The sequence below is a fragment of the Nerophis ophidion genome, linkage group LG02 (assembly GCF_033978795.1).
Source record: "Nerophis ophidion isolate RoL-2023_Sa linkage group LG02, RoL_Noph_v1.0, whole genome shotgun sequence".
NCBI lineage: Eukaryota > Metazoa > Chordata > Actinopteri > Syngnathiformes > Syngnathidae > Nerophis > Nerophis ophidion.
Genome location: NC_084612.1, coordinates 57,267,745 through 57,293,712, shown reverse-complemented (window position 1 = coordinate 57,293,712; position 25,968 = coordinate 57,267,745). Strand labels below are relative to the sequence as shown.

Genomic DNA, 25,968 nt, shown 5'->3' with positions numbered 1-25,968 from the left:
TAAACCAAGACAGGTGAGGAGAATCAGTCTCCATGGAAACAGACAGTAAACAGGGAAAGATGGTGCACCCAGGAAACAGACTAAAACAGGAAAATATATATGTAGAGAGGAAACACCCCTTGTGTGGTGTTCGGGTCTGTGGGACCGTTTTTTATTTTTTATTATGTTGTCTTTGTAGCATATTCAACTTAATATAGGTTGAAAATGATTTGCAAATCATTGTATTTCGTTTGTATTTACATATAACACAATTTCCCAACTCATATGGAAACGGGGTTTGTACTTTTGCAATGACAATAAAGACCTACCTACCTACCTACGACTTGCTCAGTGTATACCGTCCCTTCCGCCCGAGTGTAGCTAGGATAGACTCCTGCGTGCACTAGTTTTGCTGGTGAAATATGAGTTAAAAAAAGAAATGAAAAAGCGATGCATGGTTTGAAACAATTACATTCGTAAATTAAGGTTCCACTTTAATTATTTTGATCATTAGAAACTGTTAACAATCCTGGATATTCTGAAATAAACTTAATGCACATTTAAAAACACATTATACGGTAAATCAAAGTTAAATGCAACAAGTGATGTCTTCACCCGAGGGTGATGATGATGGACCTGTACATTTCTCTGTAGGCGTTTCGGAGCAGGACGTATGGGAAGCAGCTCTCCAGCATGTCTTGGCTCAAGAAAGGAGACTCCTCCACAATCTAAACAGACAGCAAGTCATGTGCGGGTATAAAGATGGTGTTTTTTTCAAATAAACACAAAATAATGACGCCATCCATTGTTTTCCTTTGTTTACTATGTCTCTTTTTCCATAATTGTTGACTTTATCTTCCAAAGTTTTCTGTCTCAAGATCACATCAGAGTTAGCCTACCATGTGTAGAAGCAGGTAGATAGAATCTCGGTTTTTGTTCTCGGCTTTCTCCAAGTTTTGTCCCATCTGAAGCAGACAGGAAGACGCAAGCTGTGTGCGGGACAATGAAACACGGATTGGAACAACTCTGTGAAAACAACAATGCTTGATCTCTATCAGTGATTCAGGCACACTAGTTGTTTGTTCGATCGCAAAAAGCCACTGCCTGACCAGAGCTCAGAAAATCTGTACAGATTTTACGCAGCTTCCGTAGCAGAACCTACATGTTCTGTAACAGATTTTTCCCTCAGGCCATAAGACTCTTGAACGCATCACAACAAACCCCTAAATTCTCCTCCAAAAACAGATTTAGTCGTTGGAATATAAAGACAATATGACATACATCCGTAAACGTGGATACATTTGCAAAAGTACAATATATTTATCTGTACAGTAATCTATTTATATTTGCACCTTATTGCTCTTTTATCCTGCACTACAACGAGCTAATGCAGCATAATGTTGTTTTTATCTGTACTGTAGTAAAGTTAAAATTTGAATGACAATAAAAGGAAGTCTAGGTCCAAGTCTAAGTCTTGTTTCCAACATTCAGTAGCTAACAACTAACTCACAAGCGATTACACAAAGAGCTTCAAGCTGAGTTATTGCTGGTCGTAATTTTACGACACAGGATAAAGTGCAATAATATGAACAAACGTAAAGTAAAAAGACACTTTTTTTTCTATCCATCCATCCATCCATTTCCTACCGCTTATTCCTTTTTGGGGTCACGGGGGGTGCTGGCGCCTATCTCAGCTACAATCTTTTTTTTCTAAAATGAGATAAAGTTGTCTGTCCGAGACTTTTTGCCACATGTCAGAGCCTGGATACTATAGTTTTGCAAACAACCACTAAAACAGTTTTTAATATGTTTTAATATATTTTGTTGCTTTTTGATGCAGTACCGCCTGAGGGATCGAAGGTCCGTAATATCATCGCTTACATGCAGTGATTTCACCAGATTCTCTGAACCTTTTGATGATATTATGGACCGTAGATGGTGAAATCCCTACATTCCTTGCAATAGTTGGTTGAGAAACGTTGTTCTTACACTGTTGTACAATTTGTTCACGCATTTGTTGACATAGTGGTGACCCTCACGCCATCCTTGTTTGTGAATGACTGAGGATTTCATGGAAGCTGTTTTTATACCCAATCATGGCACCCACCCGCTCCCAATTAACCTGTCCACCTGTGGGATGTTCCATATAAGTCTTTGATGATCATTCCTCAACTTTCTCAATCTGCCAGCTTTTTTGAAACATGTTGCAGGCATCAAATTCCCCAAAAAAATAACAAAGTTTTCCATTTCGAACATTAATTATCTTGTCTTTGCAGTCAATTCAACTGAATAGAAGTTGAAAAGGATTTGCAAATCCTCGTATTCTGCTTTTATTTCCCATTTACACAACGTGCAAACTTCACTGGTTTTGGGGGTTTGTAGATGCCACTTAATCCGGAGTTTCTCTGGGTCAAAGGTCATATCTGTGAACCATTTTTTTTTTTTGACGAATGCATTTTTTTTTCAAGCAGCATATTCAAGCATGCTTATGACTACTCACCAGGAGGAACTCTTTGAGGTGCTGCTGTATGTTCTTGTTCTGCACGGTAAACATTGCAGCAGCCAGCTGGTTGATGGCCAATGCTAAAGAGTGGCAGTTATTGTTGAGGCCTGACGAAAAGGAAAACGTTAAAACACATTAACAACACAACATCTGTCACTTTAAGCAAAGAGGTTGTATTTTGTTTTTCTTTATCAATGATCCGTAACGCTTAGGAGGAAGCAGGCCGGACATATTTCCTTGTTTAGAGTTTGCCAGTGGAAACATTAAGTGCAAAATAACACTGTTTGCTACTTTGATAAAACAATTTGTTGCTCTTAATGTTTCCGTGGAGACTCAGCCAAATAGTTTGGGTCAACACAGGCCAACAGTCAAGGTGGTTTTCATTAGGCAGAATGCTCGAGGCCCAAAAGTATCAAAGGCACAGATGTTTAAAACCGACCCAGTTCTCAGGCTTTTCACACGCTCACAGGACCCACTCTTAGGTACACCTGCACAATCAAGCTGAAAATATGCTGGGACAAAAGAGTCACAAAGATACACCATATTGCCAAAAGTATTTGGTCACCTGCCTTGACTTTGATTGATTGATTGAAACTTTTATTTGTAGATGTGCACAGTACAGTACATATTCCGTACAATTGACCACTAAATGGTAACACCCGGATAAGTTGTTCAACTTGTTTAAGTCGGGGTCCACGTTAATCAATTCATGACTCGCATATAAACTTGAAGTGCCATCCTATGGAGTTGTCTAAAATGTTTTGGTATCCTGGATAATTCAAAGTTCCATTCACTGGATCTAAGGGGCTACGCCCAACTCCTGAAAAACAACCCCACATCATAATTCCTCCTCCACCAAATTTCACACTCGGCACAATGCAGTCCGAAATGTAGCCTTCTGCTGGCAACCTCCAAACCCAGACTGGTCCTTTAGATTGCCAGATGGAAAAGCGTGATTCATCAGTGCAGAGAAAGAGTCTCCACTGCTCGAGATTCCAGTGCTTTACACCGGTGGTCCCCAACCATGAATTAAAAATGATTCTGCGGCCCGGAAGAATTTTTAATTCATTTTTATTAAAAAAAAAAAATAATAAAAAAAAAAAAAATATATATATATATATATATATATATATATATATATATATATATATATATATATGTGTATATATATATATTTTTTTTCAATTAAATCAACATAAAAAACACAATATACACTTACAATTAGTGCACTAACCACAAAAACCTCACTTTTTCATGACAAAAACATCCCTTTTTCATGACAAAGAAAAAAAAAAAAAAAAAGGACCCCCTCCCCCCCGGGCCGCGGGACAAATTATTAAGCGTTGACCGGTCCGCGGATACTGCTTTACACCACTGCATCCCGCGCTTTGCATTAGTATGTGGGCTAATATGAAGGTCACATAAAGTTTGGAGCTCTGCACTATGCGCTTCAGCATCCGCTGACCCCTCTCTCTCAGATTACGTGGCCTACCACTTGGTGGCTGAGTTAATGTTGTTCCCAAACATTTCACTTTTCTTACAACAAAGATGACTTTGGAATATTTAGGAGAGAGGAAATTTCACGACAGGATTTGTTGCACAGGCAGCATCCAATGAAAGTTTCACGCTGGAAATCACAAATGTTTGTAGAAACAGTCTCCATGCCTAAGTGCTTGATTTGATACACTGGGTCAAGTGATTAGGGCACCTGATTGTCATCATTTGGATGGGTGGCCAATTACTTTTGGCAATATAGTGTATAAGAATGATGTTAATTAACGATAAAATGCAACTTTCAGAGATTAAGGGCATATTTTTCAGAGAAAAAAAGTTGTTGCAATGAGAAACAAATTGTATTATTAGAAGAAGAAAATGTAATTATTGTAAAAATAATAAAGACCTAAAATGAGAAATGTAACTTTGTAACATTGAAAGGATATTTTTATCTCAATGAAGCCTTGCAAGGAGAAAAAAGTTGGATTATTTTTGGGGAAAAAGTCAAATACTGAAGGGATAAGTCATAAATACAACTTTCAGAATAATAAAGTTGTATTTTTAAAAAGGAATAGATGCAAGGTTTTGTTCGGTGTGCTGTCGTGAGTGTTGATGTTATTGACTTATGTCGTAATGTTTTGAAAATAAATGTCACAAAGTTACCTGATTAAAGTCATGATAATTTACAAGAATGTAGACATTATGTTTTGAAAAAAATCTAAACTTTTTAACACAATGGTGCAAAACAAAATAAAATTGTGACAAGACTAAAGTATTTTTTATGCACATGGAATACAAGAGAAATTCTACTCGATCAAATTGACGTGGGCGAGAATATCTACTCAGTAGTCATTGTGGTGCTCGCACAAGTCTTGGGAATGGCTTCTGATGGCGCGGAGAGCATCCATGGGCTGGCCACATTCATGGCCGATGAGGAGGCAGGTTATGAGTGTCTGACAGATGCCCTTGTGCAAGGCAAGTAGACCGCTGTGCTGGATGTAGAGCTGACTGCAGAGCCAGAGGCGAGGAAGGAATCGGCATCCGACCCGCTTGAGGCGAGGCAGTAAGCAGCGTCTGAGCCAATTGAGGCGAGGCAGGAGTTGAGTGCAAAGCTGGAGGCGAGGCAGGAGATGACTCCAGAACTGGAGGCAAAGCAGGAGATGACTGCAGAGCTGGAGGCGAGGCAGGAGATGACAGCAGAACTGGAGGCGAGGCAGGAGCTGACTGCAGAACTGGAGGCGAGGCAGGAGCTGACTGCAGACCTGGAGGCGAGGCTGGAACTGACTGCAGAGCTGGAGGTGGTGGTCAGCCTGGGCGGGTTGCTAGAGGTGACGGATCTGCTGGACATAGGACAGGCACCGGAGGCCGTGGAGGAGGTGTCAGCCTGGCACGACGCAAGATTGGCGGTGGACACTGCGCAGGGGCTGTAGGCTTAGCTGGAGTCAAGACTGGTGGTGGTGGTTTGAGTCAGCGGCGAAGCTACTCAATACCTGCTAATCAATACCTTACGGTGACACTTGTCTATCCATTCAGCGCTGTACTCCTCCAGAGGAGTCGATGGCGCCCATGCTGGTGAAGCGACAGGCGGCGCTTTTGGATAGGATAGGATAAGATAGATCTTTATCGTCATTGCACAAGTACAACGAAATTTCATTTTCGGCACAGTCCCGCTAAGAGCAGACATATGTTACAGGGGGGACAAGACGAGACCGCCAACGGATCAGCCACATATGGCGCTCCTTAAAAAGGTGAGAAAAGGGTGACATTGGGAGAGGGGGGGAGTAAATAAAATATCAATCCAAGGCTAGACCCTCAGTAGGGGTCCAGACTGAGTCCAAGGAAAAAACCTCACATAGCATGGCACACATTAAACATGGTACGTATATCACATCAACTTGCAACAGAGGGAGGGGTGGGTTTGAGGGAACACCGCTGCCGCTATATAGCGCTGCTCAGCCATCCACAGCCCCAGAGGAATTAAGCGGTGGTGAAGGCGTTGATTCGAGGGTGGGGGTCGTGTGTGCATATATACCCAATTAACTTGCAGGAGGGAGGGCTGCTGCTGGAGAGAGCTGTACGTTCTCAGCTGCTACTCTTTGTTCCCACTCAGGAAGTGGAGCGTTTGACCCTCAACCTCGGTGTGAGAAGACACCAGGGGTGTGTGGGCTTTAGGTACCTGAGCTACAGAAACAGGAAGAGCCTGAGCTTGCGTCTTAGGGAGCGGAGCTTAAGTCTTAGGGGATGGAGCTTGAGTGTGGGGAGGCATAGACTGTTTTGCTGCCTTAGCCCTTAGAAAAATGTTCTGATAATCCACAATGGATAATTCAATGTCTCTTGTGGGAGGCTCACATAATGAATCACGAACAAAAGTGTTTGGAAATGCAGTATCTGTGTCTGCTGCACTGGTCAGAGAACAGGAGTCTTTGTTGGGCGTGACGTCACCTGTAACATGATGCCATCCAAGCGCGCCTGTGGAGTGACGTCATCAACGCGTTCAGTGTCCTGGCCAACAGCCCACAAGGTGAAATGTTTGGCAAAATCAGCAATGGGATTACCGAATATAGGCAGCTAGGAAGAAAAGGCTGTTTGTGGCGTGCTTCGATCTGGTGAGGCAACTTGAGGGGTCGGCTAGTCTTGGAAGTGAGTCAAAGATTTATGGACGGCTCACGTCTTGGTCGACGCGCAAGGGACAGCAGTGCGAGGATATCTTCGGGCCAATCAGAGTGGATGGGGACCAGAGCACCCTCAGAACCCCACATCAGATTCTCATTTACTTCGGTTAGAATAACGGAGAGTTTCTGCCCCCATCGCCTTCAGCACCAGCCAAGTCCCTTCTTGTCTAACACCTCCATGGCTTGCAGACAGATATTCTGACTGCAGGAACGTCCATGACAACTGTTGCCTGTGAATTGATTGATATATGATTTCACCCTGGGCTTCACCGTGGCAGAGGGGTTAGTGAGTCTCACAATACGAAGGTCCTGCAGTCTTGGGTTCAATCCCAGGCTCGGGATCTTTCTGTGTGGAGTTTGCATGTTCTCCCCGTGAATGCGTGGTTTCCCTCCGGGAACTCCGGCTTCCTCCCACTTCCAAAGACATGCACCTGGGGATAGGTTGATTGGCAACACTACAATTGGCCCTAGTGTGTGAATGTGAGTGTGAATGTTTTCTGTCTATCTGTGTTGGCCCTGCGATGAGGTGGCGACTTGTCCAGGGTGTACGCCGCCTTCCGCCCGATTGTAGCTGAGATAGGCGCCAGCGGCCCCCGCGACCCCAAAAGGGAATAAGCGGTAGAAAATGGATGGATGATTTCACCCTTTGTTGTCTCCAAAGGTGTTTCAGAGAATTTGGCAGAACATTCAACCGGCCTCACAACTACAAACCACGTCTGAACACAACACATCTTCCACATCTAGCATCTTCACCAGTTTGTTGTCGTGACCGACATGAGTGTGCAAACTCTCACATTCGATAGTGCCTGGCACGTTGTAGATGTTCTCTTGAAGATGAAGAGAACTTAGATGTATGTATTGCTTAATATTCACAACGCAACAAAAAGACGAGAGACAGCCCATATCTCAAATTACTCGTAATTTAATGTACTCATACGTTGAGGTACTACTGTATTATTTAATTATTGCAACATTGTGATGTTTTTCTTGTAATATGACAACAATATACTTCTTAAAAATCCTAGTGCATTTACATTTTGGTTTATTGCATTTTATTGTTTGTGAAGATTATGCTCAAGTTTATATACCTTCAGCGTAACAAAAGTACATTGGAGATCCCAAACATAGGATCAGATCAAGATATTACCCTTTTTTAAGGGATTAGATGCAATGCAGTAATTGCTTTTTTTCTTAAAATAAAAAAATATATAATGAAATGAAAATCATTTTTTATTAACACAATAGGATTATCAGATAAAAGTTGTACTGAAAGACAATTTTATTTTCATTAAAATGGAATTGTAATTATGAATGTAGTCCTAATTTTACTCGATTAAAGTCTTACATTAAAAAGAATGGACACGTGCCTCGAAAAAAGTAAACAATGCTAAACTGGTGTTTTTACCAAACCGATGTGACAATTAAGAAAAATATGCTGAAGACCAAAGTAATTGACCCATCTTATTTTTAATGCATCTAAAGGATGTACATTTTTGGGCTGCGAATCTTTGGGTGTCCCACGATTCGATTCAATATCGATTCTTGGGGTCACGATTCTATTGAAAATCGTTTTTTTTTTTTCAATTTAACCTGATTCTCGATTCAAAAACGATATTTTTCCGATTCAAAACGATTCTGTATTCATTCAATACATAGGATTTCAGCAGGATCTATCTACCCCAGTCTGCTGACATGCAAGCAGAGTAGTAGATTTTTGTAAAGAGCTTTGATCATTGTAAAGGACAATGTTTTATCAACTGATTGCAAAAATTTTAAATTGTTTTAACTATTAAACGAACCAAAAATATGACATATTATATATTTGTGAAAATATTGGACACAGTGTGTTGTCAAGCTTATGAGATGCGATGCAAGTGTAAGCCACTGTGACACTATTATTTTTATTCATTTATTTTTTATAAATATCTAATGCTAATGTCAATGAGGGATTTTTAATCACTGCTATGCTGAAATTATAACTAATATTGATACTGTTGTTGATAATATTCATTTTGGTTTGTTCTGTGTCGTGTTTGTGTCTCCTCTCAATTGCTCTGTTTATTGCAGTTCTGAGTGTTGCTGGGTCAGGTTTGGTTTTGGAATTGGATTGCATTGTTATGGTATTGCTGTGAATTGTTTATTTGGATTGAAAAAAAAACAAAAAAACTATTTTTTAAAAATAAGAATCGCGATTCAAATTCGAATCTATTAATTTTCCCACACCGCTAGTAAATATCACTATATGATGTGTCATTTTCTAAATAGTTTAAATCAGTCATCCATTTCCGAACACATGCTTCAATTGCATACCTAGTATGATGTTAATTTATTATTCCATAAAACCTTTTTCACAATTTTTTTTCTAAATTGTGTCCATACTTAAAACATGTATCCTCCAGTTGTGGCTAATATAATGCTTATTTCCAAAAGATATGTATTTTTAAGGATATCATATAAAAAAATGAATTCTGGGTATATTATATTGAAGTGAATTATATTTATATAACGCTTTTCTCTAGTGACTCAAAGCGCTTTACATAGTGAAATCCAATATCTAAGTTACATTTAAACCAGTGTGGGTGGCACTGGGATCAAGTGGGTAAAGTGTCTTGCCCAAGGACACAACGGCAGTGAATAGGATGACGGAAGCAGGGATCGAACCTGGAACCCTCAAGTTGCTGGCACGGCTACTCTACCAACCGAGTCATACCGCCAATAGATTGATATTGATCAACCAATTCTTATTAAGAGGGCTTTGTGGGTGGAAAGAGGTGCTCCCATTGGCTCCATTGTTATAATTAGGATAGTCTAGATTTTACTAAGGATTATTGACGAGTTAGACTGCATAAATAAAGAAAACATGTGTGTTCTTGTCTTACAAAAGGATTTTGAATGGTAAACAAAATTAAAAAGAAAGGTTCAGATCCCTGTTAATCATTTTTCTACAATTCTGTAAACGTGCTGATGCTCTGGCGGAAGTGACAAAATGAATGTATGTTGGGGAAATGGGAAAATGCAAATGTCAGCAAATATAGCTGGCATGCTAACTTTTGAAAAACTTGATTCAATCTCGACAATGGTAAACGCTAAGAGGCATGTGTATGTTGTAAAATTATCTTGTGATGAGCTTTATTATTTGGGTTATGGGGCCCGCTATGACTTGTTCTGGAATACAGCAAAGACTTACACGGCAAAACGTGTGGTTGGAAAAGCGTTCTCAAAGTACATCCGTACATGACAATTATGACAAAGTCCCGACAAAGAAAGAAAGCATTTGCTAAACTGAAATAGTCGTGATTGCTAACACAAAGCGGGTGCGGGAATAGTGCTCAAATGCAGACGTGAAAGTCCTGCAGGGAACAGAAAACAGTTATTAAAAACTACAAAATAAGAACACAGGACAGGAACTAAAACACTGCAAACAGAAAAAACCCAACAAACTCAAAATAAGGCATGGCCAGGCCGTCACAATTTCTGCACTGAATTTAATTTTAAACTGAATTTTTATACAATGATCTTGTTTCATTTAACATTTTTCTGCACTGATTTTTTTTCTAAGGGAAACATTATCACCAGACCCATGTAAGCGTCAATATATATACCTTGATGTTGCAGAAGAAAGACCATATACTTTTTTAACCGATTTCCGAACTCTAAATGGGTGAATTTTGACGAATTAAAAGTGTTTCTGTTTATCCCTCTCTGAGCGACGACGTCAGAACGTGACGTCACATCGGTACTCAAAGCCATTTTTCCCTACCACATCACACGCATCGAGTCAAATCAGCTCTGTTATTTTCAGTTTTTTCGACTATTTTCCGGTACCTCGTCGGTGTGTTGTCGGAGGGTGTAACAACACGATCAAGGACGGATTCAAATTGATTTACGTAGAATGTGCAGCGATTAGCACGGCATGCTAATCTATGCTAACATGCTATTTAGGCTAGCTGTGTACATATTGCAGCATTATGCCTCATTTGTAGCTATATTTACATCCAGCCTTTCCCTCCATCCACATTTAATGCCAAACAAACAAATACCAGTCAACGGATTTAAGTTGCTCCAGTGTCAAGGGATGCGAAAGTCCCTCGTTTGGTTTTTAGCGGCGATGCTACGACAGAGATGGCACAGAGATGGCAAGAATGTCTGGATATCCTGCGACACTCAAAGCAGATGCATTCCCAACGATAAAGTCAACAAAATCACAAAGGTGAGTGTTGTTGATTTTATTGACTTATGTGCTAATCAGACATATTTGGTCGCGGCATGACTGCCAGCTAATCGATGCTAACATGCTATTTAGGCTACCTGTATGTACATTTGAAACAATATTTACATCCAACGTTTCCTTCCACCCACATTTAATGCGAAACAAACACTTACCAATCAAAGGATTTAAGTTGATCCAGTGTCAATGCGAAAGTCCTGATCGCTTGGTCTGCACATTTTACCGGCGATGCTAAGACAGACAAACATGGCCGAATAGCGTCAATAGCTATTCGCTCAATAGCTTCAGTTTCTTCTTCAATTTCGTTTTCGCTATTTGCCTCCATATTCCAACCATCTGTTTCAATACATGCGTAATCTGTTGAATTGCTTAAGCCGCTGAAATCCGAGTCTGAATCCGAGCTAATGTCGGTATAATCTTGCTGTGCTATTCGCCATTGTTTGTATTGGAATCGCTATGTGACGTCACAGGGAAATGGACAGTGGCTTAGGCAAATAGCGAAAATCAAGCACTTTAAAGCTTTTTTTAGGGACATTCCGGGAAGGGTAAAATTTTGAAAAAAACTTCGAAAAATAAAATAAGCCACTGGGAACTGATTTTTATTGGTTTTAACCCTTCTGAAATTGTGATAATGTTCCCCTTTAACTCAATTTCTTTTGCACTTAATTTCTTATACTGATTTTGTTTTACACTGAATTTTTACAACTAAATTTTAAAACACTGGATTTTAAACACACACATTATGTGCTCCCACATTTATATTCTGTGAAATTATCAGCAATATTAGATTTATTTCACACAATGCAAATGCAAAAAATGTATATGCATAAATTCCGTTTGAAAAAAAAAGCTTTGTAAAAAAGGAAAAAAAATGACCTCCTCGGTTGGTAGAGCAGCTGTGCCAGCAACTTGAGGGTTGCAGGTTCGATCCCCGCTCCGGCCATTCTAGTCACTGCAGTTGTGTCATTGGGCAAGACATTTTACTCACCTGCTCCCAGTGCTACCCACACTGGTATATATGTAAAAATCAGATATTGTGTTTCACTATGTAAAGAGCTTTGAGTCATGAGAGAAAACGCGCTATATAAATATAATTCACTTCACTTCACTTCACTTCACTCACTTTCATCTATAATTTCATACTGAAATATTGCAATATCGTTCCTTGTAACATGACTGCAATATCCATCCATCCATTTTCTACCGCTTATTCCCTTTTGGGGTCGCGGGGGGCACTGGTGCCTATCTCAGCTACAATCAGGCGGAAGGCGGCGTACATCCTGGACAAGTCGCTACCTCATCGCAGGGCCAACACAGACAGACAGACAACATTCACACTCACATTCACACACTAGGGCCAATTTAGTGTTGCCAATCAACCTATCCCCAGGTGCATGTCTTTGGAAGTGGGAGGAAGCCACAGTACCCGGAGGGAACCCACGCAGTCACGGGGAGAACATGCAAACTCCACACAGAAAGATCCCGAGCCCGGGATTGAACCCAGGACTACTCAGGACCTTCGTATTGTGAGGCAGACGCACTAACCCCTCTTCCACCGTGGTGCCCTTGGAAATGTAAATATAAACGAAATACAATGATTTGCAAATCCTTTTCAACCCATATTCAGTTGAATATGCTACAAAGACAACATATTTGATGTTCAAACTGATAAACATTTTTTTTTTTGCAAATAATCATTAACTTTAGAATTTGATGCCAGCAACATGAGACAAAGAAGTTGGGAATGGTGGCAATAAATATTGATAATGTTGAGGAATGCTCATCAAACACTTATTTGGAACATCCCGCAGGTGTGCAGGCTAATTGGGAACAGGTGGGTGCCATGATTGGGTATAAAAACAGCTTCCTAAAAAATGCTCAGTCTTTCACAAGAAAGGATGGGGCAAGGTACACCCCGTTTTTCCACAACTGCGTGAGCAAATAGTCAAACAGTTTAAGAACAACGTTTCTCAAAGTGCAATTGCAAGAAATTTGGGGATTTCAACATCTACGGTCCATAATATCATCAAAAGGTTCAGAGAATCTGGAGAAATCACTCCCATAATGGCCGTAAACAAAAATTGAATGACCGTGACCTTCGATCCCTCAGACGGCAGTGTATCAAAAACCGACTTCAGTGTGTAAAGGATATCACCACATGGGCTCAGGAACACTTCAGAAAACCACTGTCACTAAATACAGTTCGCTGCTACATCTGTAAGTGCAAGTTAAAGCTCTACAATGCAAAGCAAAAGCCATTTGTCAACAACATCCAGAAATGCCGCCGGCTTCTTTGGGCCCGAGATCATCTAAGATGGACTGATGCAAAGTGGAAAAGTGTTCTGTGGTCTGACAAGTCCACATTTCAAATTTTTGGGGAAATATTCGAAACCGTGTCCTCCGGACCAAAGGGGAAGCGAACCATCCAGAGTGTTATAGACGCAAAGTTGAAAAGCCATTATCTGTAATGATATGGGGTGCATTGGTGCCCAAGGCATGGGTAACTTACACATCTGTGAAGGCACCATAAATGCTGAACGGTACATACAGGATTTGGAACAACATATGCTGCCATCTAAGCGCTGTCTTTGTCATGGTCGCCCCTGCTTTCAGCAAGACAATGCCAAGCCACATTCAGCACGTGTTACAACAGCGTGGCTTCGTAAAAAAAGAGTGAGGGTATTTTCCTGGCCCGCCTGCAGTCCAGACCTGTCTCCCATCGAAAATGTGTGGCGCATTATGAAGCGTAAAATACGACAGCGGAGACCCCGGACTGTTGAACGACTGAAGCTCCACATAAAAACAGGAATGGGAAAGAATTCTACTTTCAAAACTTCAACAAATAGTTTTGTCCATTCCCAAACGTTTATTGAGTGTTGTTAAAAGAAAAGGTGATGTAACACAGTGGCGAACATGTCCTTTCCCAACTACTTTGGCACGTGTTGCAGCCAAAAAATTCAAAGTTAGTTATTATTTGCAAAAAAAAAAAAAGTTTATGAGTTTGAACATCAAATATCTTGTCTTTGTGGTGCATTCAATTGAATATGGGTTGAAAAGTATTTGCAAATCATTGTATTCCGTTTATATTTACAACTAACACAATTTCCCAACTCATATGGAAACGGGGTTTTTATTTTATACGAAAAGACGTCATCCATGGTGCATTTCCTCGCGCTTGAGTCATTCAAGATGCACAAATGCGCTGGTGATGCAATCCATATCCTGGCGCACAGGTTTAAGTGTCGGTGTGCACATGTTCTTGGTGTCTAAATTGCAAATCAAAAAAGGGTGTTACAGATTATAGATGTGTGCTGCTGGTTTAACACATGGCACACAGCATGACAACATTAATGTCGAAAATATTACTCAATCACTTAAAATCCTTTCATTTTCTCAAAACTCAACAGTGCCCCTTATAACGTAGTGCGCCTAATGTACAGAATAATTTTAGTTGTGCTTACAGAACCACATAACTATTTTATTTGGTACATGGTGAAATGATAAGTGTGACCGGTAGATGGCAGTCACAAATAAGAGATATGTGTAGACTGCAATGTAATGGCAGTCACACATAAGAGATACGTGTAGACTGCGATATGACTCAGATAAACAACTCCAAAATTGTATAGGTTCCATTTAAAATATAGAACATTACCAACGGCGCTAAAAATATCTATCAAAAAGTTTTACTACCACTTTGGTAAGCAATGAAGCCACACCGCTTGATGTATTGTACTGTGCTTCATCATAGGAATATTATTATGGTGTGTGTATAAGGTAAGAGATATTTTTGTTTTGTTTTGCAGTATTATGCAAAAGCAACTTTTCCTACCTTCTGGTACCTGCTGATCTGTATTTGGGATCTGCATAAATCCTGAAAAATTGCGTGTGTCCGCCCTTGTAGTCTGTGTCAACGCCGTAGTCGATAAGCTTCTTCTTTCCTCTATCTTCTTGTTAGGTGACATTCATCGTACGCTGTTGCCATTTTTTGATATAAAGTAGTGTAAAGTTCTTATTTATATCGGTCAGTCAACTCGCCATGAAAGCGCTAAAACATACTGGTGTAGTGAGTTTATATTATTCACCCAAGGAACTTTGGTTATTAGAGAGTAATGGTCGGACAGTTTTTCATGGGACACATTTCCGGCGTTGTTGTTGTTTTTTGGATGAGGAGATGCTGCGCCGTTATTGATTGAAGTAAAGTCTGAATGTCATTTAAACAGTTAACGCCATCTTTTGACACTTCTTCCACACCTGTCCTTGCACGCTACACCGCTACAACAAAGATGGCGGGGAGAAGACGCTGTCGAAGGTAAGACACGTAAATAAGGCCCACAAAACGCCGCATCTGAGTGTCAGAAAGTGACTTGAAGATGGTCTGTAAAACATCATCCAAGCAACATTTTGACCAAAGAACCACAATTATAAGTTATATAAACCATAATAAAGAGTTTTACATTTAGAAAAAAAAAAAATATGACTCTTTTAATGCGCCTTATAATCCGGTGTGCCTTTTGTATGAAAATAGACCTGAATAGACCCGCTCATCGGCAGTGCGCCTTAGAATTCAGTGCGCCCTGTGGTCGGGAAAATACCATCAGCTTCTTATAGTATCAGTGATTACCTGCGTGCACGCGGCTGTAGGTGGAGTTTGGGTCGAGGGCCAAACCGGGCAGAGACACTGCGATGTAGACGAGCAACAAACATGACAGCTTGTACTCCTCTTCAACAGAAATATTATCTGTATATTTTAGGAATAGGGATTTTTTTTTAAACAAATGAACAGTGCACAGATGTATGACTCAAAGTTTGACGTTTACCTGTCTGCATGCTGCTGATGGCTGATACTAGGGCGGGATCAATGTCGCAACTCATACCCGCTGCAGTCGCCAGCTCGAAGACACTCAGAGTCACCTGGAATTACAATGAGGGCGTTAGCTCTGTTTAGCCTTTTACTGGTTGTGTAAGAGTTGTCCAGGTACAGATACAGATAGAGCTCCTATATCAAATAAAATGTATTATTATTATTATCATTAATATTATTATTGTTATGAACTTCCTGCCTTCTTAAGCCAGTACAAATCTGCGTAAGCGACTCATATCAACCTCTATGCTCTCTCTCTCTCTGTTTTCTCCTCCTCTGTGTTCATTGTGCGCTGTCCTGTGTTGTGTGTTCCAGCAGCCTTCCTCCGTCCCCAGGTTACGAGCTGTGTGCCTCGTCTCCCCGTGTTCCCCTCTGGTTCTCTGGCTGCCCTTCTTGGATCTCGACCTCCCGTCTGGACACAGACTTTTGGTGCCCCGCTATCTTATATATATATATATATCCATCCATCCATTTTCTACCGCTTATTCCCTCTTGGGGTCGCGGGGGCGCTGGCGCCTATCTCAGCTACAATCGGGCGGAAGGCGGGGTACACCCTGGACAAGTCGCCATCTCATCGCAGGGCCAACACAGATAGACAGACAACATTCACACTCACATTCACACATATATATATATATATATATATATATATATATATATATATATATATATATATATATATATATATTTATATATATATATATATATATATTAAATTATATGCTTCCTGCCTATTATCTGGACCTTCGAGCCTTCCTTGCCCCTTTTGGACTTCCGCACCTCGCTCAACACTACCGGTAACACAGCTAATATCTACTCATAGTCACACACCACACACATTTTGAATTAGTTCTATCACACTCCGTTTTCTTATATACATTTATTGTGCATATATATAAACAAATATAGAACAAAACAACGTCCCGGCTGTCTGTGCCGTTTTCGTCGCCTGAACACACGTAACATCAGATCCTCAATGTGAAGGAATATTTGGTAAGATGTCAGCTGGCAAGGGTGGCGAGGAACATGCTGGGTGGACTACGCTACAACCAACTAAGACCGTTATTACTACAGGTAAAAATGATTACCTATTATGGTAACTACTTAAAAGATGACTGCAATGCTGCATGTTATTGGAAAGTTATTTGCAGCTGGCCTTTTATGTTTAATTTATACAGTCATCCCAAAATGTTAAAAGAGCCATTATTGGACCAAAAATACAACAACAAAAAAATCTGTTTGGAGCCGCCAAAAAATTAAAATCCTTATATAAGTGTTATAATCAAGGCAACACATGAAGTAAGTGTCTATATTGGCTATATTAGCCTACTATCAAATGTTGACGCGAATCTTTGTTGGCAGAAATGTTGTATTTTATTTTTTATTCTACACATGTTTTCAACATTGGAAATCAGTCGTAAAAAGGAGGCTTCTTGCAGGATGTGATAAATTCTGGAAATTACTTGCTCAAAATGGCCAAAGGTTTAGATCTGTGTGTCCAAGTTTTCTTCTAATGGATTTATTACCATCTTTTCAAGCTTGGTAAGGTTTGCTGTGGTCTGGAACAACATGGCACACAAACAACTATCAAAAATGCAGATTTTCTTACAGATAATGTGTCATGAGACAAGCAAATATGAATTATTAAATACACAGAGGACATAAGTAAAGAAAATTAAATAAGCTCACATATACCTACAATAAAGGCATAATAATGTAATATGTACATATAGTTAGCCTAAATAGCATGTTAGCATCGATTATCTTGCAATCATGCATTGACCAAATATACCTCATAAGCACTCCAGCAAATCAATGAAATCAACAAAGCTCACCTTTGTGCATTCACGCACAAAATAAAATGTTTGGTAGACAAAATGAGACAAAGAAGAAGTGGTATAAAACATGTCTTTCTGTGGCAGCGAGAAAGTTGTACATGTAAACAAACTACGATGAGTTCAAGGATCGCTGAATTTAGTAGGACAAAACGGTGCTTGCCAAATACTCTCATCAGTGAATGGGATTTCTAACAATTAGGAATGTTTGTTTCATGTTTGTTTTCCTACAGAAAATATATTTAATCAAATAATTGTTTTTTTTCTTCATCTTTTTCCATTTTCACACATCTCTGAAAGAGGTCCAGGGAGCCACTAGGGCAGCGGTAAAGAGCCGCATGTGGCTCAAGACCCCAGTATACATCAGGCATCAAGGTACTTTAACTTTAAATATCGTGACTTCACTACATCGTGGATTGAAAAAAACTAAAAAAAAAGACATCTAAAAGAATGTATATTCTACATTGTTTTGGCCTGAATTAAGTTGTATTTATGTATTATGGGCCTGATCAATTAAGCGTGTGTGCAAGCCATAAAATTGCATGTGATCTACTAAGACTGTGTGAACAATAGCCCCTTATGTACAAACAAGTTGGCATGTTGTGTAAATGGTGAATAAAAACAGAATACAATGATTTGCAAATCCTTTTCAACCTATATTCAATTGAATAGACTGCAAAGACAAGATACTTAAAGTTTGAACTGGTAAACGTTGTTATTTTTTGCAAATATTAGCTCATTTGGAATTTGATGCCTGCAACATGTTTCAAAAAAAGCTGGCACAAGTGGCAAAAAGACTGAGAAAGTTGAGGGATGCTCATCAAACGCTTATTTGGAACATCTCACGGCTGAACAGGCTAATTGGGAACAGGCGGGTGCCATAATTGGATATAAAAGCAGCTTCCATGAAATGCTCAGTCATTCACAAAAAAGGATGGGGCAACGGTCACCACTTTGTCAACAAATGCATGAGCAAATTGTTTAAAAACAAAATTTTTTCAACCAGCTATTGCAAGGAATTTAGGGATTTCCCCATCTACGGTCTGTAATAGGTTCACAGAATCTGGAGAAATTACCAAAAACCTACAGTGCATGCCCGTAACCTTTGACCCCTCAGGTGGTACTGCATCAAAAACCGACATCAGTGTGTAAATGATATCACCACATGAGCTCAGGAACACTTTAGAAATCCATTGTCAGTAACTACAGTTGGTCGCTCAATCTGTAAGTGCACGATAAAACTCTACTATGCAAAGTGAAAGCCATTAATCAACAACACTCAGAAACGCCGCTGGCTTTGCTTAAACTGTACATCAAGCAAGAATGGTAAATAATTGCCCCTGTGCCAACTTTTTTGCAATGTGTTGCTGCCATTATATTCTAAGTGAATGATTATTTGCAAAACATAAACAAGTTCCTCTGTTTAAACTTTAAATATCTTGTCTTTGCAGGATATTAAATTTAATATAAAGTTGAAAAGGATTTGCAAATCATTATTTTGTATTTTTGTTTACCATTTACACAACGTGCCAACTTCACTGGTTTCGGGTTTTGTAAATGAGGTTTTTGCGACTGGCATTACGTGCCCTCCACATTCATGTTATCATACTCTCCAACCTGTGTGCGATGTTGAATGCAATCTATCGACAACTATTTTTAGCTCTCTCTAAGAAGGCGTTGGACCATCTGAAGAGCAACACATTCATGCGTCTGCAAGGATTGTGTTCCTATTTCTGGGTGATTAATAGAACTTTCAGCCTCCACGGAGCATCTTTTTGTGAATAAAGGACTTTGGTTTGGTCCTGGTGTTATTATTGTGTGCATTTTACTGCACTTTACTGGTTTATTTGTGGGTCATTGCATAGCTCTCTCAAAATAAACTTACATGTCTGTCTTGTGTCACCTTACATTCTGATAATACACATGTCGACCTACTCGTCATGTGTATTGGCTCATTTCCTAATTTCTCTCATTTTTTCCACAAACTGTTTTTTAAGCTCAAAATGGCTCATTTGAGTAGTAGGACAAAGCAACAGGAGTGAGTTTTTAACATAGAACTAGCAGACAAATAAAATGTAGCCACATAGCAATTACACATTACAGTGATTTAACAAAAATATTCCGGGTGCTAAAAAAATAAAAATAAAAAATACTATCCGGATCGGTATTTTACTCATGTCATTTTTAACTCCCTTCATGGTTTTGGAGAATCTATTTTTTTTTTTCAAACTATCATTTTTTTTTTTGTGCCCAATAACCTCTTTTTAAAATGTTCTATAATCATTTTAAAACCAGATAATATATTGAGAGAATCGGTTTGAAGTAAGAATTTATTCTAAATTGGATCGTGAGTTTTTGTAAGATTTACATTCCTTTGTTTTTGTATTTCAAAAATAGAAAAAACATTTAAAAAATATGAATGTCGTTAAAATATTATTGAATATCCAGAAAACAAATTCTCCCATGACCTGCAGTGGATCTGAATGATGCAACTTCCTGCCGACAATGTGACTTGTGGAATGTTGTGTTCCTGGGTTTCATGCAGGCCTAAACAACTGAACAACTAAAGTGGAAATCTGTTTGTTTTTGAAGAAAATTAATGTAAAATACAGTTCGCATAAGGTGTAACACAAATATGCAAAAGAAAAAGACAATTTCGGGATTGTAATTATTAATTTATTTCAAAATAACATTTGGGGAAAATCCAATAAATGCTATTTTTACAGTGTTTTAAGTTGTTTAAATCCTTTTTTTTAAATTGCCTTTAATAAATATGTGCAGGATACATAAAAAAATACTATAGGATTTTACTCTTGAAGAGCAGGGAAACCTGAGAAACAGGGTTGTAGGGATGGAATAGCCTGCGTTTTTTCCTGACCTAACGTTTATAGATATAGCCATCCATCAATTTTCACGGGGGGTCGCTGGAGCCTATCTCAGATGCATTTGGGCGGAAGGCGGTGTACACCCTGGACAAGTTGCCAACTCATTGCAGGTGTACATATTGGCCAAAACTTTGGACACAACTTCCCAGTGGCCCAGTGGTTAGAGTGTCCGCGCTGAGATTGGTAGTTTGTGAGTTCAAACCCCGGCCGAGTCATACCAAAGATTATAAAAACTGGGACCCATTCCCTCCCTGCTTGGCACTCAGCATCAAGGGGTTGGAATTGGGGGTTAAATCACCAAAAAATGATTCCCGGGCGTGGCCACCGCTGCTGCTCACTGCTCCCCTCAGCTCCCAGGGGGTGATCAAGGGTGATGGGTCAAATGCAGAGAATACTATTGTGTGTGTGACAATCATTGGTACTTTAACTTTAATTATTTTTTTTTTATTATTTTCAAGACTATTTACATCGAAGATTGTGACATCAAGTACTTAACAAAAAAGAAAAAATGTTTTATATTCTAGTTTCTACAAAATAGCCACCCTATGCTCTGATTACTGTTTTGCACATTCTCTGCATTATCTCCTTGAGCGTCAATAGGTAGTTACCTGAAAGGGTTTTCACTTCACAGGTGCCATAGCTATGATGCCTTTAGTGACAATCTACAATGTAGGTAGTCATGGAATTGACATGGGAAGGTGTGTGCAAAGTTTGTACTGAATATTAATATATATATATATATATATATATATATATATATATATATATATATATATATATATAAATATATATGTATGTATATATATATATATATATTTATATATATATATATACATATATATACGTATATATATATATATATATATATATATATATATATATATATACATATACATATATATATATATATATATATATATATATATATATATATATATATATATATATATATATATATATATATATATATATATATATATATATATATATATATAAATATATATGTATGTATATATATATATATATATTTATATATATATATATACATATATATACGTATATATATATATATATATATATATATATACATATACATATATATATATATATATATATATATATATATATATATATATATATATATATATATATATATATATATATATATATATATATGTATATGTATGTATGTGTGTGTGTGTGTATAAATATAATCAAAATATAATAAAAAAATCTCGTGATGATTGAGGGAACCCCTCATGAAACAGTTCTGTAGAGATGAAGTAGTCTTGTGATTTTTCCCACACATACATATATTGCGCTCTACCACGGTATCGAGCACTATTCTCTGGATGATCTAATTAAGACATATATATATATATATATATATATATATATATATATATATATATATATATATATATATATATATATATATATATATATATATATATATACATTGTCTATTATAATTTTATGACCAATGATTACAAATATTATGTAACATTGTGGTTTGAGAACTGTGTTGGACTTTTGAGGTTCTATTGTCATTTAGAGAGTATACATGTATTTTAGTGCCGATGTTGTTTCCTCTAATGTGGTCTCTCTCATGGAGGTTTGGGGGATTTTGCTGACGTTTTTGAGGTTATTCTGCCTTAAGCCGTGGCACGACTGCTGTGCCTTCACTCGGAGGCCAGACGTAAGCATGCGAGGGAGGGCATGGCGGGGAAGTTATTCACGTCACTGCACTCCACAGGGAGATAAGGAATTTTATTTGCCTGGTAATAGCGGGCACACAATTGTTTTCTTCTCCAATATGCTGTTCTTCGTCTCCCTACATTCTTAACCTTTCCTTATTCGGCGTGTCAAACATGCAGTAAAATACTTTGATCAAGCTAAATAATGTGCACAGTGAATACAAAGTGATGGGTTTTTTCTACCTTGATGTCTGTGTCAGGGGACACGCAGTCCTTCAGGCTTTCAATGGGGCCCATCAGGTAAGGGCAATGCTTTTGCAGCACCTATTAGACACGTTCCAAAGTTAGTAAATATGGTAGAAATCACACTATTCAAGCACTACACTGCAAAAACTGAAATCTAAGTAAGATTAAATTTCTCAAATAAGGGTGATAATTGCTTAATTTTAGTCTGATAAGATAATTCTTCTGACTAAGCAGATTTTATGTTAGGGTGTTTTACCTGTTTTAAGTGTTTTGGTCCTAAATGATCTCAGTAAGATATTAAAGCTCTTCGCTGAGACTGTATGACCTACATTGAGTAAAACATGCTTGAAACTAGAATATCAACTGTTGCAAAGCTGTGTCATCAACACTCACAGGTGAAAAACTACTTTTTCAAAGTATTAATTTCTTATTTCAAGCATGAAAATTAAATCATGATTTTGACACAATTGTGTCTTAAAATTGAATCAGATGACAGCCAAATGGACGTTGCTGTTTTATTTTTAATGAAAAATTAGAAAATAGGTACTCATATAGTAGTACAGTTGGCACAGTTCATTAAACGGACAGTTCATATTTAAACATTGAAAGGCCAACTGAAACCCACTACTACCCACCACGCAGTCTGATAGTTTATATATCAATGATGAAATATTAACATTGCAACACACGGCAATACTTTTTGGTTTACTAAATTGCAATTTTGAATTTCCCGGGAGTTTTTTCTTGAAAACGTCGCGTAATGATGACGTGTACGCTTGACGTCACGGGCTGTTAGTAAATATTAACGCTGTGCACACACACAGCTAAAAGTCGTCTGCTTTAACGGCATAATTACACAGTATTTTGGAGATCTGTGTTGCTGAATCCTTTGCAATTTGTTCAATTAAAATTGGAGAAGTCAAAGTAGAAAGATGGAGTTGGGAAGCTTTAGCCTTTAGCCACACAAACACACGGTGATTCCTTGTTTAAAATTCCCGGCGGTGAAACTTTACTATGGATCACAGCAGTCAAGCGAACATGGATCCCGACTGCATGTCAACCAGCAGGTTTTGGTGAGAAAATTGTGGTAAACAGTCCTTTCTTACCGGAGATCAGCTGAGCTTGTGCCGCCCATAAAGCTGATGTCGACTTCCCTGAGACACTGCGCGTCAACAACCGGCCGTGGACACACATCTCCGACTATCAGGTACTGTTAAACTCACTAAAACACTAGCAACACAATAGAAAGATAAGGGATTTCCCAGAATTATCCTAGTACGTGTGTCTAAAAACATCTGAATCCGTCCCAATGCAATTGCGTTTTGTTTTTTTGTTTTGTTTTTTTCTAGTCCGTCGCTATCAATATCCTCAAACATGAATCTTTTTATCCTCACTCAAATTAATGGGGAAATTGTCATTTTCTCGGTCCGAATAGCTGTTTTTGTTGGAGGCTCCCATTAAAAACAATGTGAGGATGTGAGGAGCCATCAACGGGTGACGTCATCGTCTGTGACTTCCGGTAGAGGCAGGGCTTTTCTGTTAGCGACCAAAAGTTGCAAACTTTATCGTGGATGTTCTCTACTAAATCCTTCCAGCAAAAATATGGCAATATCGCGAAATGATCAAGTATGACACATAGAATGGACCTGCAATCCCCGTTTAAATAAGAAAATCTAATTTCAGTAGGCCTTCAAATGTGACATTTCAAACAATTTTGAACAGAGATAGTTCAAGCACATTCATATAAATATTTCAAAATTACAATTTAAAACAATTTGACCGGGGGCCGGGCTTTATATATGTGCACTAATTGACTAAAAGAGCACGCACTTGGCGCGATGATGTCATGTTGTCGATGGAAAAATGTTTAGACCATATGATTTGCCTGAGCGGCTAGGAGACCCCGAGGATAACAAGCGGTTGCCTTGTTGCATTTCCATTAAGAACAATAAATGTGTTTTTAGTATAAGTTTGCTAGTTTCAAGAAATGTAATGCGGCGTGCATATCATGGTGTCAAGATAATGGCACTAGCGTTTACTTAATTTAAGAATATTTTTCAACATATTGACAAAAAAATGTTCTTTTTTCTTTTTGTACCTAGAAAAGTGCACTTGTTATTAGTGAGAATATACTTATTTTAAGGTATTCTGGGTTCATTTAGGTTAGCTAATTTTACTTGTTTTGGAAAGTCTTGACATGCCAAATTTTCTTGTTCTATTGGCAGATCATTTTGCTTAGGTCAAAAAAATACCCCTCATTTTTGTATTTTTTTTTCTCTTCACATAATATATGCAGCTTTTACACACACACATATATATAAGTGAATGCAAGTCATACTTGATCAACAGCCATACATGTCACACTGAGGGTGGCTTAACTAACTTAAAGGGGTTGGCTGAACAGCTATTAAGGTACGACACAATTGGCGCCCATGTTAACTACAAAACCGTAACTTAGAAGGGTGGGCTGAACAGCTATCAAGGTACGACGCAATCGGGGCCCATGTTAACTACAGAACCGTAAGTTAAAAGGGTTGGCTGAACAGCTATTAGGGTACGACGTAATCGGCGCCCATGTTAACTACAGAGCCGTGACTTCAAAGGGTTTGTTGAACAGCTATTAAGGTGCGACACAATCGGCGCCCATGTTAACTACAGAACCGTAACTTAGAAGGGTTGGCTGAACAGCTATTAAGGTACGATGAAATTGATTCCCACGTCAACTACAGAACCGTATCTTAAAAGGGTTGGCTGAACATTCTCGAAATTCAAAACTTCCCCTTTTCCAAGTTAAAAAAAAGTCCAGGATTTTCCAGAATTCCTGCTTTTCCAAAGCCTTATTTCGACCCTTTTTTCTGGCGACTACTCCTTCCACATTTTTCGACGCATTTCACCTGTTCTACCATCAAAACATTCCTTTTAATCAGAACTGGAAAAATTCCCAGGAATTCCGCAATACCATTCATCATTTCATCATGTTATTACTTCAACAATTCTCTACCGATTTAAGAAATTTAAACACCGACCATTTCAACTAATTCAGACCCTTCAAGTGTTTTTTTTATTAAAAACAAAAAATGACTCAATTCCTGCCCATGTTAACTACCGAACCATTATTTAAAAGGGTTGGCTGAACAGCTATTAAGGTACGACGCAATTGGCGCCCATGTTAACTCCAGAACTGTAACTTAAACGGGTTGGCTGAACATAACCACAACACCAGGGGGATTTCGACAAACCACGTCAAACCCAGATTCCGATCTAACAAAGGTCTTAACTTATCCTCCTTCAATGCCACATCAATATGGAATGCGCTCCCAACAGGTGTTAAAGAAAGTGCATTTCTATCCTCCTTCAAAAACTGCACTAAAAGAACACCTCCAGTCAACTTCATCTTGAACTTCAACCCTAAACTAACACTCTCCTCCCTCTGCATCCCACCTCCCCGGATTGTAAATAATCAAATGTAAATAATCAAATGAATGTACTTGTTCTTATGCATTCTGATCTCTCTATGTCCATTACTTGCTGTACATATCCTACGAAGTCAGACCTACACTGTTTC

The 25,968-nt window shown here is 38.6% G+C and overlaps 1 protein-coding gene across 2 annotated transcripts in view; it reads right to left on the bottom strand.

The window, feature by feature from the left end:
- Nucleotides 1-205: 205 nt before the first annotated feature.
- The window catches only part of nckap1l (NCK associated protein 1 like), an 83,701-nt gene continuing 57,938 nt past the window's right edge, over nt 206-25,968 (bottom strand). The window contains exons 26-31 of one of the 2 annotated variants that reach the window (XM_061887108.1): nt 22,401-22,481; nt 15,697-15,790; nt 15,501-15,617; nt 2,480-2,589; nt 879-968; nt 206-707 (exon numbers count right to left, since the gene is read on the bottom strand). In XM_061887108.1, coding sequence (XP_061743092.1) covers nt 591-707; nt 879-968; nt 2,480-2,589; nt 15,501-15,617; nt 15,697-15,790; nt 22,401-22,481 — 609 coding nt within the window. In that variant the 3' untranslated portion in view covers nt 206-590. The remainder of the gene's footprint in view (nt 708-878; nt 969-2,479; nt 2,590-15,500; nt 15,618-15,696; nt 15,791-22,400; nt 22,482-25,968) is intronic. The other variant, XM_061887116.1, reaches the window with a different exon arrangement.